Raw genomic sequence first — 14,982 nt, 5'->3', positions numbered from 1 at the left:
AAAATGTGTATTTCTTTAAACAGGTTGTTGGTTTTCTTGGTTCAATGACAGGTTATTATCTTTAAACTATGTTCCCTTAAAATCTTAATTGTCATGTAACAATTCTACTGGGCTGTTTTTAGACTATGTCAGCAATTCATATACTTCAGACATGCATCTCAAAATGTTGTCACCTGACTTTAATTAATGCCTAAACTAACTTATTCAAGAGCATGGTGTTAGAATAACTTCTAACTATATAATGTAAAACTCGCCTATACAGACCTATAATGTCTCAGTTTCACTCACAGTTGTATTCTACACTTCCACCTTCAGCCTGGAATCACAGTCCAGGACCAGTTGTTATCTGGCTTTGCTGTAACAGCCTGGTGCCCACTGCCTCCTGCTGCTGTGTGATCCAGTTTCAGCTGAGCCTAGTGCTGCCAGACTCTATGGAGCTGGCTGCACTATCAGATGTCCCCAGAATGAAATGGGCTGTTTTATCACCATACCCAGCGACAGCTGTCTCCCAGACATCCACATACCTGCAAAGGGAGATACATGACCCTCCTCATGCCTCACTGTGAGGCAGTGTGCATCAGTGACTGGGATGGTCAAGAAAGCCATTTGTCACAAGACCGCCACCTCGCTGCTTTGGGAAACCAGAAGTATCCTCTCAAATACATCAGGTTCAAGGGGTAATGAAAATATGCCAAGAGTGCACTTCATTCACTTCAATAGACACACCGTCATGAAAAGACACCAGCACAGTGTTTTAAGTTGGCATTTAGGACAAAAAAAAGAACTGACTCTGTTGGTCAGCACGCAGCCTTTTAAGCCAAAGTACTTTTTGCCCAATCACATTTCACAGACTTTCCATGTCTGACATTTAAGAGATTTGATTGCTGCAGCAAAAACAGCTGGGGTGAAGGTGCCGGACACGCAAATAAAAGCATTTTCCTAGCATAAATGTATACAGGGAAAAAGTTCATTTATTGGTAATTTTATCCAAAGAGCTTTACAATGTTGCATCTCATTCACACACTCTCACACGCCAGTGGCGGTGGCTGTCATGCAAGCCGCTTACCTGGCCCACCGGGAGCAACTTGGGTTTTTAGTGTCTTGCTCAAGGACACTTTGACACATAGCTAGGAGGAACCGGAAAACGAACCACGGACCCTGTTGTCCGTGGATGACTGCCTTACCCAATGGGCTAAGTAAACCTTTTTACAGACTTCATGTTTCTTTCACCTTTGAAGTTTAGCAGAGTTTCCATAATTTACATATACAGTAGATGAACTAGTATTTGGCATCAGCCGATATACAACAGGCTTATTAATGCTTGTAAAATAGTTAGTTCTAATAAGCATATTGGATTTTTTTTTTTTTGGTGCACTGTAAATAGTTATAGTAATAGCAATAGTAATGCAATGATCTCAGTATTTTTTTTAAATACTTTTTCCTTCCGTTCTTCTAAGATAATTTCCTCTGCAGCCAAACAGGATATAGGAGTCTTTCTGTATGCTGATGCACCTTTCACACTGGCCTCAGTTCCTGGCTTAAATGGACATGCTATAACCTCTTTTGTGCAACGATCCTGGCGGTAAGGAAAAAGGAAATGACAGGTTATTTTCCAGTGAGGCCTCAGCTAAAAGGAAGTATTTGGTCTTTTACAAGATGTTTTCATTCCCCCCAATATAATATGCAAACTTTACTGGTGCCCAATTGTTGGGTTGAGAATTGTGAAGGGAAGTTATTCATCAAAAAAGCAATAAAAGCAATTCACTAATTAGACACAGATCTCGGACAATAAATTCCTGCCTGGCCGTATCAAATTGGTTAAGGGCATTTTTTTTATGGCTTGTTTGACTGATCAATTTGGTCAGTTTGACATCAACCTAACATAGTTTAATGGTCTTTTAAAACCAGCAAAACTGTGCACGGACCGGTAATGATTTCATTTAACAGAACCAAGCGGTCTAGCTCAGGCTGAGAGTTCCTAATAATGTCAGGGTCCAGGCTCAGCCACAATCAGCACATTAGTCACTGATGTGGAGGCCAATTCTTCCATGCTGGGGGTCAGCCACTGACCAGCTTCAGGTGTCATCTGTATGGTGGGGGTGTAGACTGTGCTGGTCTGCGGTGTGGGGGGAACCACCTGGATGGACACATCTGAATCGACAGGCTGGGGGCTTTCTGGATGATCCGTCATGGCTGAGCCCACTGAAGATAAACAAGACCTGCATTCTTAATGTGAGAAGGCCCACTGTTGATTTCTTTTTTAAATAAATCATAATACATTATCCTCATTTAGAAATTTAGAGGGTTCAGCTCAACAATGCAACATTTGGCACTCTACTGACACAACAGTTTAGCATCTTCAAACAGGGCAAAGAAGTCTTCCATTAAAGCTCCCAGATCCTCACACATTCAACATAACATGCCCAAAAGACAAGAGTCTGTATTTTGCACAATTTTGCTTCTAGCAAACATTTTGCAGTAAAAAATACCACAGACTCTTTTAAGAGATTATCTTATCAAAAGCCTTTGTAAATTCCTGTGTTTTCCAGCAATTAAATCTAAGTACATCTGTGCTATTCTCCTAATGGTAGTTAATATGAAACATTCAGAAAGGCCTGAGTTGATAAAACTGTGAACCTGTTTAACAAACCATGATTCAGCCAATTACTGACACTTGCTCCCTGTGACAGCTAACAGCTTTTGTGGTGGCCTTTTGTTGCCTGCCAATAAAAGGCAATGGACATTATGGATGTTAATCTGTGATGAATAGACTGCTACAGCATTTATGCCACAGTAGAGCCAACAACTGCCCGTGAGTGATGCCACTGAAAAGTCTTTTTCATTATTTCCACTCTAATAACTAAAAGTGTGGATGTAAGTGCATTTTCTGAAAGTGCTAATACCTTTATTTTTGGTTTATGTTTTTTTTTTGCAAGCATCTGCACTTTCATCATCTGCAGCTATACAGCCCCTTACACTTTGTGTTTCATCTAAAATATAAATCCGAAATATTACTGGCAGAACTTTTTCTGTGGCCTCTAAAATAAAAATAAAGACATTTACAGTGCATCTTGTCAAATATGGGAACTGACATGTTTATATACGTTTCTTATTTCATGAGAATATTGACAACAACCTGAATGTATGGATCATGTTGACATAAGTACTCTCACTCATCATCAATATTGTTCAACATTATTCAACATTATTCATGAGCTGCTGAGAGCTGCACCTGTCCAATGAGCCGTGACCTTTTAACCTTGAGTATCAGTGTGTGTGTTTGCTCTGTGAGTTTCTTTGCTATTTGCCTCATTGTTTTTCTCTCCATCTCTGACTAATTCTGATTTCAAACTGTGAAACGTGAAATGGCGAAGAGGTATCGCATGCTGGTCTCCTCGGGTCAAATGGAATGAGTGCAGCTGTTGCTGGTTTGCCTTAAGCGTATACAGTAGGGAGGGTGCTCCCCTGAATACTCCCTCTCTGTTGCTCTAATCCCTTCTCTCTCTACCTCTGTCACAAACTTGGTTTGTTTCTCCGTCAGTGTGAGAGAGCAACACTGAAAACAACTATAACCAAAACCAGCGGACAAACTGCAACTTCAGCACACATCTTCTCCCCCCATTTCCCCCCACTTCTCCACACATTTCTGGTTCTCCCCCATACTCATCAATCTCACATTCTGTTGAAGATGTCAAAAAACAGCTTCCATTCAGGAGCAGTCTGGGAAAACACTCCCCAATCCCCCTTGCTAGAATGTCCGCTCAGCAGAAGCGGTGCAGGAGCAATAGCAGCAGCTAGCAGCACGTTGTGGCTGTGACATCCCACTGGACGAATGTTCGTCGACCTGCCACGGCTGCAGTAAAAAGCTTTTGTTCTGTGGAATGTGTCATTGTGGAAACAACCTGCATTCATAATGGTTTTGCTCATTGTTTGTGAAAGACAAAACACACCATCATGTCAGCCATATCAGACAGACTAAATCTGTTTGTCTTGTTTAACATGTTGCTGTTCAGCAGGTATAGTTGAGCCAACTATCTGTGTACACTGCACAGTACTCACAGGAATACAGCATGTGTGACACTGTGTGTTTCTTTGTTCAAGGACAAGGTTTTGTCACTATCCTTTATGTCACTAGCTCTAATGCAAGTCAGACAGACTGGATGTGGGTCTGTATCTTTAGCCGCTGTCCTTCACGCAAGTTTTCTCTGTCATCGGTCTCTTTTTTTGTCTGCATCTCCTCGTCTTTCATCTTTTCTTCACATGTAGATATCTCCAGCCCCATCTTCTGCTCTATATCTGTCTCTCTCTCTCACACACACACACACACTTACACCTTGAACCCTCTTTTCCTCCTTACTTACAATATTCTCTATCTCCTACTCTCTTGCCTCTCTTTCTCTTTCACTACCCTCATTCTCTCTCTGAGTCACTGCTCTAAGATTCCTCATCTCTGCTCTAACGTCAAAGCCTTGTTGGGATGAACACAGTAACTGTGCAGTGATTCTTTGTTTTTGCTGTACACTGAAGATACTTGGGACTAGGATCAAAAGATGGATATGAGACACAGTTTAGATCTTCAGCTGTCATTTGATGGCATTCACACCTAGATAGGTAAACAAAAACCAAAGGCATTGGAACATGAGACTGGCAGGTGTCTCTTATTATCCAGACATTAATCTAAAACATGCTGCAAACTCAACAAACGACTTTATCAGGTAGAAAAAGTAAATGGAATTAACCCAGTCGAACAAGCATTTCACTGCTGAAGAGGAGACTGAAGGCAGAAAGCCCACAAAACAAACAAGAACTGTAGGAGACATACAGTTTGGTGACATCAGTGAGTCACAGGCTCAAAGCAGCTATTGCAAACAAGATTTTTTCTATTTTTGTATTATTTACTACAGATAAGAAGAGGGTAAGAGGCTCCACTTTAAACTTATCACAGCTATCATGTGATATTTCTTTATTTCTCAGTACATTTATCAATAAGTTTAACTAATTTAAATACTTTATGGCAATAGAGATAAAAATATGATTGTTATTTCTTTTCTAAGTCTTCGTTTAATGCATCTAGGTGCAAATACTGTCAATTAAAAGATAAAATTCTGAATCTTCATCGCTCATCCATCTTATTCAACAAAAATGTTGATGAATCTTCAGTGTTCAGCAAAAACAAATAAAATAGCCTTGCCATACCGATACTTTTGGATCGGACTGTATTGTGTGTGTGAGTGTGAATAGCACTGCATGCGTTGACACCTATGCATTTTAGCTCCAGTGTTGGTGACATTAATGTGTGCTGACATCCTGCCTATCAGCTGTTGCTGTTACCCACAGGAGAACATTCAAGATCAATGGTGTTGTGTTGCCATCAAGCCTGAGGCCTGTCATGCAGCCATACCATGTGTGACTGATCTCACCTCTGCTCTCTTGTTGGACCCAAAACTGCTTGACAGTTTTAGCTATGTCGTGTTGCTCTCTCAGTTCTTTCTGCCACTGACGCAGCTCCTGCACATCTGGGCGTGCCCTAATCTATAACACACACATACACACAGACACAGGCATGTGCACACACACACACACACGCAGAGGCAATGAGTGAATAAATTCACATCATCAATAACTTAATTAAGTTGCAAGCTAATAGTAGTGAGCCACCATTATTACCTAAAGTGGCGCAATGGGGCATATTATGTGTTTTAGTTAATACGTCTTTTTTTTAATGAATTGTACAATGGTTAAACAGTGAAAGTGGCTCATTTGTTGGGGATGGAAACATTGCCTTTATATCATGCGGTTGTTAGGTAATACTACATCTGTCCAGTTGATAATACTTAATTCTGTAACTTCATCACTTTTTGTGTTCATGTTATGTGCTAAATTGATAACACTATTACTAACGTTATGAAACAAACATGCAATTAGACGTTTCATAACCTCTGCTTTAATTTAAAACTAAAGTTGAATGGGCTTTTAATCTTTTTGCTGGTGTCTGGTTTTGTTTACTTTTCCTGAGTAAAGAACCTTGTATATTTAATTTCAGAGGTGCCCTACAAATAACATTTAGTATTTACACATTTTTATGTTTGTAAAGTTAGTAATTTTTACAATATTTTCCCCCTCCTGTCTGCATTTAGCAAGAGTTATGATTTTGTTCTTGGAAGAAACCCCTGTAGTTGTTTGCTTGTGTTTGGGCTGTTGGCTTTCCTGTGACAATACTAAACGGACTTGAGGTTTTAGATTAATAGAGCCCACTCTCGATTCCTTTAGCTTCTTCTCATATCACTAAGGTGTTCCCCTTTTCCTTCCTTTTGTACTCCGTTTTCCTGCTTTTTCTCTGCTTTTCCTCTACTTTTTCTCTGCTTTTAAAATTTAAAACCTTTGGTCCTCTCCCTCTCCTTACACTCAACCTCAGATACAGTCTCTCACACCAGCACCTTTTTCTCTCCTCATTCTCCAGCACATTGGTGTTTCATCCCTCTCCATTCACTTCTCTATTCTGTATTCTATCCCACATCTCTTCTCTCCGGTGTTATTTTCCTGCTGCTCCTACTTCTCCATTCAACCTCAACTTTCTCCCGAGTGCCTGCTTCTGTGGTGACAACAGTGTTGCTACTAGCAGTGGGTATGAAAGTGGGCCTGTTATATAAGCTTAGTTAAGAAATGGGTAAGACTTGTGGGCCCAATAGTTAATTCACAGCATGTCACAGTGCTGCAACAGCCCCTCTGCTGATGGGATCAAACTATAGACATGGAAATGAGGGTCAGTGTGGGGGTGGTGCTGGAGTCTAGGGCATTTGGTCACCGTTGCTTGTGTTTGTCTATTTGCATATGTGAGGCCACTTTTACTCTGTCAGTTTAGTTTACATTGATGTCCTACAGAAATTTCCAAACCTTATGTTCTGATGCTGTTGTTGTCAAGTACTGAAATCTTAAATGTTGAATATTTGGTGGACGTGGACCCATGTGATGATGTTTTCTGTGCCAAATGTGTTTCACACATGAAGACAAATAAGTTTTTCCCAGTTCTTGTAGAGCTCACATTGTGAAGCTTTCTACATGATGCTGACAGTTCATGTGTAAAGCAGGAGACAAAGAGCTAAGTTGAGTGTGTGTGCATGAGCAATTTAAGCACAACTGATTAGCAAGTGTGAGATATTATTTTGACTTTCCAGAAACTTGTCTAAGACTTTGTGTATAATATGACCCTGATTTAGACCCCAATGAACCAACAAAACCAGTTGCAAAAGCAGAAGCCCTACACTCAGCACAGCCACAGCTACACAGTGACACAGTACGCCGTCTTTACCCTCTCTCTCACACAAACTTCAATCCCACAACCTTTCAATCTGGCTTCCTTTATGTGCAAAGTTGCCTGTGAGACTCCGCTCCACTCACAGTCCCACACAGCACAGTGGCCTCTGTTCGGAGGGACTGGCTGCAATCACCACCAGCCATACTGACAAGCTGTATAAAGACACAGCCGCCACAGTCTGTTCTAGCCACCCTTCAGACTCACCCACCCAACCATTCATCATCTTTTTGTTGATCCATCGAGGCTAACCTGTGATGTCATTCACGCCTCTGTAGACCCATACACATGGTTGCATAGTGAATCTGCCGTCCTTTGTATAGGTAAATAAAGTCTAAAATACAAATACAAATGCAGAAATAGCAGGGCTACTTTTACAGGGTGTTCACTTTAGGAAGAGTTCTCTTTCTCTTTGTGGGGCAGGATGAAAAAGTGAGGACAAAGCAGAATCCAGAGCCGGTGGATGTACTGTATGTCTGTGACATGCTTTCATGTCACTGCACGTGACTTGGCATAAGACCTCAATTTAAACCATTCATTGATTGCTGCCATCAGATCATTCAGTTGGAATCACAGACCCACTTTAGCTGTTGACTATGCAGCACTATGAGTCTAAGTGTGTGTGTGTGTGTGTGTGTGTGTGTGTGTGTGTGTGTGTGTGTGTGTGTGTGTGTGTGTGTGTGTACGTGCTCTTAGTTCATGTCAAGTGCACTACCACTTAGTGTCCACAGTGCCCTACTTATACAATAACTGGGTCTGCTAATCCTGCTTGGGCTTAGAAGACCTCCCTAAGACATGTGGAGACTGTAATAGGGTGATTTTTAAAAAAATTTGTTATGTTTATAACAAATTGTTATTTAAAAATTGTGTTGTTTGTCATTTATTTTTTGCATTACACAGAAACATAAGAAAAAATTGATCTTATTAATCATGCAGGTGCGATTATCTTGACATTCTGGGAAATATAAACTCGCACTCCGATGTCTGAACTGTAATTTTAAACCTAAAACCAGCTGTCTGTTAGCTTAGCACAAAAACCTCAGAATTTATGCCCGAATTAACAAAATCTACCTACCAGCACCTCTAAAGCTCACTTATTAATTAATAATTAATTATTAATTATTATTTGTACAACAACAAAAGTGTAAAACCAATAGTGTGGTGAACTGCGCTCATTGTTTGGAATGGCCCTCCCAGGGGTAATGGATAAAGAATCAGGTTGGTATGCAGAAGGGTGCAGGATTGAATCCCACCCCTCCAGCCGTGGCCCCGCCCAGCCATCAACAGCTACTTTGGTGCTGGTCCCGAACCCGGGTTGCGGTAGGAAGGGCATGTTTCTTTTAGTCCGGCGTGAAAAACTCAATTTGCAGAACACGTTTTGCTGTGGCGACCCCTGAAGGGACAAACATAAAGCCGCTGATCTTTGACCTATCGAATCCTCCCAAACAACAAAGTGTCCAGCATCTCCCCCAATAAAAGTGTGAGCTAGCATTGTTACACTTCAATTTTTGTACCGAGGTACAGTTGTAGCTACCTGCTACCAGGCTGTAGCTTTGTGTATTTGTCAGTGGTATTGATCTTCTCATTGTTTGCCCTAAAGTAAAATGCAAAAATGTGGCCAACCACAATGTATGAACACCTAATAAAAATCAGCAAATGAATGCAAAGGAAATGATGAAAATAAAAGCCTCCTCGACTAATTGACCACAACTCCCTAGTATTGACAGCCTGATTGTAATTCCTATTTATTATACTGTAACTCAGCTGACTGGACCTGAGAGAGCCTGATACGTATTAGTGAGTAAAGAGTGCATGTCTGTGTGTGTGTGTGTGTGTGTGTGTGTGTGTGTGTGTGTGTCTGTGTGTGTGCACATAACAGTAACAGGCATGGATGAATGGATTAGAGTTGGGCACACAGTGAAAAGACTATTATGTCATATGTTTAGACCGGGCAGCTCTTTATAGTTGTATCAGGGTGACACATTAGACAATTACATTTTTCTCGGTCAAAGGTGTGAGTGTGTATGAGTCTCTGTGTCCCATCTCCACGTTTGCTCATCTGTAGCCCTTAAAATGTTTGGATGAAAGACATTAATAATGAAGGGATAAAACTCCAATTTACAAATACTCTTCTTCCCAGCTTCCTGGCCCTCAGTCAGTTAGTCTGTCTTATACACACACACAGACACACACACATTCATCCTCTGCAGTCAGTGCTGCGTCAGGCAGGTTATATAACAGCCGAGAGTGTAAGAGTGAGGGGGAAACAAAGAGTTTGTGTCTGTCTGTGTGTGTGTGTGTGTGTGTTTGGGGGGAGGGTGGTTAAGGGGAACAGACTAAATTGATGAAGGTTAGATAAAAGTGTGCATTTTGGATCAATGTTACAAGGATTGTGGTGAAGCATTAGAGTGAAATCTCTTTTTTAACATAGTGCTGTAATGCTTAGTGCTGTATTGCAAAGACCACAGAAAATGGATTTTCATCATTGACTGAAATGTTTCTTTTAGTATATTTCAACAGCAAAATCACATAATCCTATTATGCTTTTATAAACCCTCATAATATAAATATTCTCAAGCATTTCAAAATCCCACTAAGATTATGGTGAAATATAGCTTGTTATTGTTCAGCTCGATGGGAGAAGTGTGAACCATCATAACTTATACTGAGACAACAAATGATATAAGGATTATAACGTGCTGTTTGCAAGCATATTCTCATGCTAATAGCTACACAGATAAATGATGTTTTATCTGTGTGGGGATCTTGTTATCTCTGCTGTCTTGGCCACTGTGCTGTGAACTTGGTTTTCAGTTATAAAAACGAGTTTAACAGCAGCCAGTCTACGCCTGGCAGGTCTTTAGCTCAGACCCTACCCCGAAATATCCCCACCATGTATATACTGAATAAGTCATGATCCTGTATGTCTGTTAGGAGCCAACACTCCACTTCAGACCTTGGTTGTGCTGCGTTCGTAGCCTCTTTTTGCTTCTCAGACACCTCATCCTCCATCTCCCTCCACATTCTCGCCAATTATAGATGTCGCAAAGGCTGCATTTCTCTCCATCCTACCATTCCTAATCTGAAGCCACATTGCAACAATATCTTGCCTATTTCCTTCCTTTAATCATCCATCCATCCTAAAATGTTCTAAAGATAGCCTGAGCTTCGTCCTTTCAGAATTATCCTCCCATTCTCTCTCTCTGTCTTTCTCTTCCTCTAAATCCCTTGGGGTGCAGGGCTGCAGTGCTGTCAGTGGCCCTACTGAACCTCTCTTAGTGGGGATTGACAGACAGCTGGCTCACTGCTGCCACCTCATGTGAGCAGAGTCCAATTAGATTTTGTGTTGTTATATAAAAAATAAATAAATAAAAAAAAGGAAGTGTTGTCCACCGACTGATGTGCAAGTCTTCCAAACCTGGACGCAAGCGTACGCTGTCAGAACAACTTTCCATGCACACATTCACTAATTCAACTGCATGTCAAAGCATATTTTCAAATCATTCAAACAGGATGAAACTATGCATGACAGTACACCTAGAATCCTTTTCTGTCAATGGTTTGGGCAACAAGGCTTGAAGCTGAATTCGATGAGCAAAAAATAACTAAGCATGACCCCTACTTGTATTTGTACAAGACTAAAGACTGGATTTATCTGCGTGTGTGTGTGTTTGCGTGACTGTGGAGAAAATTGTTGTTTGCCTCTGGAAGTGTCTGCGTATGTCTATTTATATCACAGTACTGAGCACTCCAGACCACAGAGCCCAAGCAGGAAGGAATTAAAGCCGGGCTTCACTGACGACATAATCAAGCTGCTGAATGAAATTGCAGTGACTGTAGAAGAGGGGCTTTTTTAGCTGGATGGGATTATGCAAAAACATCACACTCTGGGCCAATGCATACGCAAAATGGGGCCTATTGTATCTTCACACACACACAGCCAAATGCTCATTGTGGTATGTGAGGAAATTGCAGGGTTCCTTCATGCTTCTGACTTCAAAATCCTACTTCCCCCCCACGCTATAAACTCTTAAATCAATGTGAAAAGTTTAGTGAAAGTAATAATTAGAGTTGGCCTGCCTGAGTAGCATAAGAAGGAACGGCTTCAGAAATATTAAAATGCAGTAGCTACCCAGGAATCAGGAACATTTAGAATTTGTGCTGGTTTTTAATTTGAAAACTCTCAGATTTTCTTACACTTTTTGACTTTATGTGTTTTTCTTTTCAGACCCTTTCAAGTGAATTTAAAAGAATGAATGTCACACTATTTTGCTTCTGGTCATGTCTAGCATACCTTGTATCCCCTCCAGAATGCCTGAATAAGCAGAGTAGCCTGATCCTCACTCAAGCGCAGATACAGAGGGATGGCAGGCCTGGGACTGAGGATTTACAGAGGAAGAAAGAGATCAAAATGTGACAGGGGAAAAAACAGACCTAAAAGAAACACAGCGTGTAATTGTAAATGTGCATGTTTGTGTGTTATCTTCACTATAATGGGTTTTATATTTTAGGCACTGGAGATTGAGCCTGCTGAGCAAATAACTACAAAACATCAAAGACAATTTTCAGATAAAACACATTTTTCTGGACAAGCAAAGGTTCACAGCTGCAGTGTGATTGTGAGATAGGAGACAGGTTGAGGAGACACTCACTGCATGCTGAGCCAGTCCCTGACGAAGGGGATATCATGGAAAATCAGTGGGACCTGTCCTTGCCTGCAGGGGTTGTGGCTGAGGACAAATGAAGAGTGGGAGAGGAAATGAAAACTAATGATACACAATCATATTTGCCCCACACACAGCACTTACAATATGACCTTTGTCATATTGAGACATTATGATTTTTCTCCTACCTCGACCCAATAGAGTGAAAATACGGCGTGTGTGTGTGTGTGTGTGTGTGTGTGTGTGTGTTTAGGATCTTACTTGTATAGCCACTCAGTTAGAAAGTCACATGGGTTAAATGCTGTTTTTCTCCTCTGCAAAACAAAAGAAAGCAGACAGTGCCATGAAGCATACACTTATATAACACACACACACACACACACACACACACACACACTTACACTTATATGCAGCATATTATTTACTGTGATCTATGTGATGTTTACGCATTTTACTGCTGTTACAGGTTGGACTTATGTGAAGATAAATCCCTTCAAAACTACTTAATCACAGTAGCTGAACATGGATGTACTGTAATGTGCACATTAGAAAATCTGGAGATAGTTATAGCACTTGTAAATTTGATTTAAATTTACAAATGCCTCAAATTAATGTGAAGTACATGAGTTATATTCCACTATTCAGCATATTTTAAAGTTTCTATCACACACATTCAGCTTTTAAATGAATGTGTGATCCTTCCAACACTGCCAGTTTGTTATAGCTGGACTTCAAAATCAGACCTGGAAACAGTCTTGTTTTTGAGCTTCGTTCAGCAGAGCCTCCAGTCCAGGCAGCAGCACAGGAAACACTCTTTTCTCCAAGAGCAGTGTGATAGGATCTGAAAAACACAGGAGGATGACAAACATATTTACAGAAAGATTCACCATTACAGTATCAGCTAATCATCTTTACTCCATAGCGCCACATTTTGCACAGTTTCTGGATGTTGAAACGTAAACAAAGAAAAAAACTGTAGAGTATAGTTGGGGTCAATGACGTCAGATTCTTTGGCCCAAGGCCGCTTGAAGATTTATTAATCTTACGTTGGTGGTGTGGTGGTGTAGCTTTAGACGTTGACGGGTGCTTGTGGCCTGGAGGAGGAGCTTTTCCTAAGACGGTGTAGCCAGCGAAAGAGGGCTCAGATTCTGGATCATCAGCCACAACCATCTACAGAGACCCGACACTGTTCAGAGCATGCTGGAGGGAAATGACGCAGATTGATGGGACAGATTTGTAGAGCTGACCTTGGTTGAGGAGAGTCCAGAAAAGACTGCGGAGTGTGTGCTGGCGCTGTACTGGGAGAACTGGGTGCTCACTGGGCTGCCGTCTGTCCACACGGCACTGGGAGGACTGGGCTGCTCGGCTTCATACTCTACACAAACAGCGTGTAACAAGTATCAGTTTTAGTTAGATCGACTCTCAAACGTTTAACCAAACAGTGCGATTATCACCTTACCTTCACACACTTGTTGCCACAGCGGTTTTTTGGCACCGACTAGCTTTGACATTATTGTGTTTGTTTTTTTCCTCCGGTGGTTGCTAAGGACTCTCTGGTTGCCAAGCAGGCGCTGGTTACCAATGCCTTCCGGTGTAAACACAAGTTTGGACAAATGGCACCAAGAAATAACCAAGAAACTTTACTAATAAGTTATGGCTGATTCACGCGCATCTTGATACATGAACAAAGCAAAGAACACACCCGAACAGTGCAATAGTTCTCAAACAACTTGATGCTCATCGTGTCGATCTTTGCAGCGTGCTAATATCACGGTTTATATACATGGTTACAATAAACAAGGTTGCAAGTTTTACAAGTTCAGCTTAATAAATTTTCTGGGTTTTTTATTGTAAGTAAATAATCACTAGTGCGCTGCTCCTCTTGTGCCGTAGTTCCCGTGCTGGCCACCAGAGGGCAGCAGATATATTCCTCTCCAAAAACTGTGAGGATAACTCAAACAATACAAGATATAAAAATAAAACACAGATCCTTCAATCTTTGGTATTAGAGTCTGCACCACACCGTAGGACATATTCCCCCCTCCTTTATACTTTCAATCTTAATGCAGTTAATACGGGAGGGTTATTTGTGGCATGTACAATACAACCATCTGACAAATATAACGACTTTTGCTGGCAGTTAAGACCTATCCTTTCTGGAAATTTTGGTTTAGACCGTCTAACATAAACATTATGTAGCAGTTTTCAATAGATTCTAAATGCCTGGTATTTGTCAACTTGAAATGGAATACATTTTCCCTTCCATCGCTGCATTGTTTCTCGTGTTTTGATGTCCACACAAAGTAGAACAATTCCACAAGGTGTTATTTTCAAGAAATGCTGCTTCTTTTTCCATTTAAGAACAGCTTTGACAATAACATGAATATAATTTAGAATTTACCCAGGGCTGCCTAAACACTGGATACAACTGTACCAAAGAAAACAGACAAATACCTTACATATTATAAACATTTCAAATTAAGGATTAAGTTACATTGTGCCTTCCACATTAAAGTATTTGATTTTGCCATTTAAAACTAATGGACAAGTTTAGGAAACTCCAGTTTCCACAACAGACCTAAATCTAAGATGAGGTGTTTGCCTTATCTAACATTAAATGTATGTTGCATTTTAAAATATAAAAAAATACCCTTTTAAGAAATTCAGAAATGGAAAAAAAAGAACTTTGAACTTTTGTTTTCTCTACAAATCTATTAAAGTATTTGAAACATATTTGGAAAGAGGATTAATATGCTTTTGGGTTTGATAAAATATATTCAACAGAAGTTCATCAAAATTAAAGTCTTTATTGGAATATATTCCAAAGCAGTTAAGTCATCTCATGACTGAACAAAAATAGCCATTTATCTTAAAAATAAAAAAGATGGTTCAAAAATGCACTGAAGGAGCTTTTGACAAAATATACATTGCTGTAACCCATATCTTACAGTTACTAATTGACTTGTTAATAAATAAAATTGTGAACAAAAAAGTTTTATACATACC

At 40.4% G+C, this 14,982-nt stretch overlaps 1 protein-coding gene across 2 annotated transcripts; it reads right to left on the bottom strand.

The window, feature by feature from the left end:
• Positions 1-953: 953 nt before the first annotated feature.
• Positions 954-14,612, bottom strand: iqck (IQ motif containing K). 2 transcript variants are annotated; one of them, XM_067478140.1, is made up of 9 exons: positions 13,436-14,612; positions 13,224-13,351; positions 13,023-13,146; positions 12,720-12,817; positions 12,238-12,290; positions 11,965-12,042; positions 11,607-11,691; positions 5,421-5,532; positions 954-2,226 (listed from the first exon to the last, which is right to left on the bottom strand). In XM_067478140.1, exons 1-9 carry the CDS (start codon positions 13,485-13,487, stop codon positions 1,988-1,990), a joined length of 969 nt encoding a protein of 322 aa, XP_067334241.1. In that variant the 5' UTR covers positions 13,488-14,612; the 3' UTR covers positions 954-1,987. The 2 variants fall into 2 exon arrangements, with proteins under 2 accessions (XP_067334241.1, XP_067334242.1); XM_067478141.1 differs by having other exon boundaries at positions 954-2,202.
• Between the last annotated feature and the right edge of the window lie 370 nt (positions 14,613-14,982).

The sequence above is a fragment of the Channa argus genome, chromosome 15, assembly GCF_033026475.1.
Source record: "Channa argus isolate prfri chromosome 15, Channa argus male v1.0, whole genome shotgun sequence".
In the NCBI taxonomy this organism is placed as follows: Eukaryota; Metazoa; Chordata; class Actinopteri; order Anabantiformes; family Channidae; genus Channa; species Channa argus.
The sequence above is the reverse complement of the archived record's forward strand: the minus strand, read 5'-3'. Positions and strand labels throughout refer to the sequence as shown.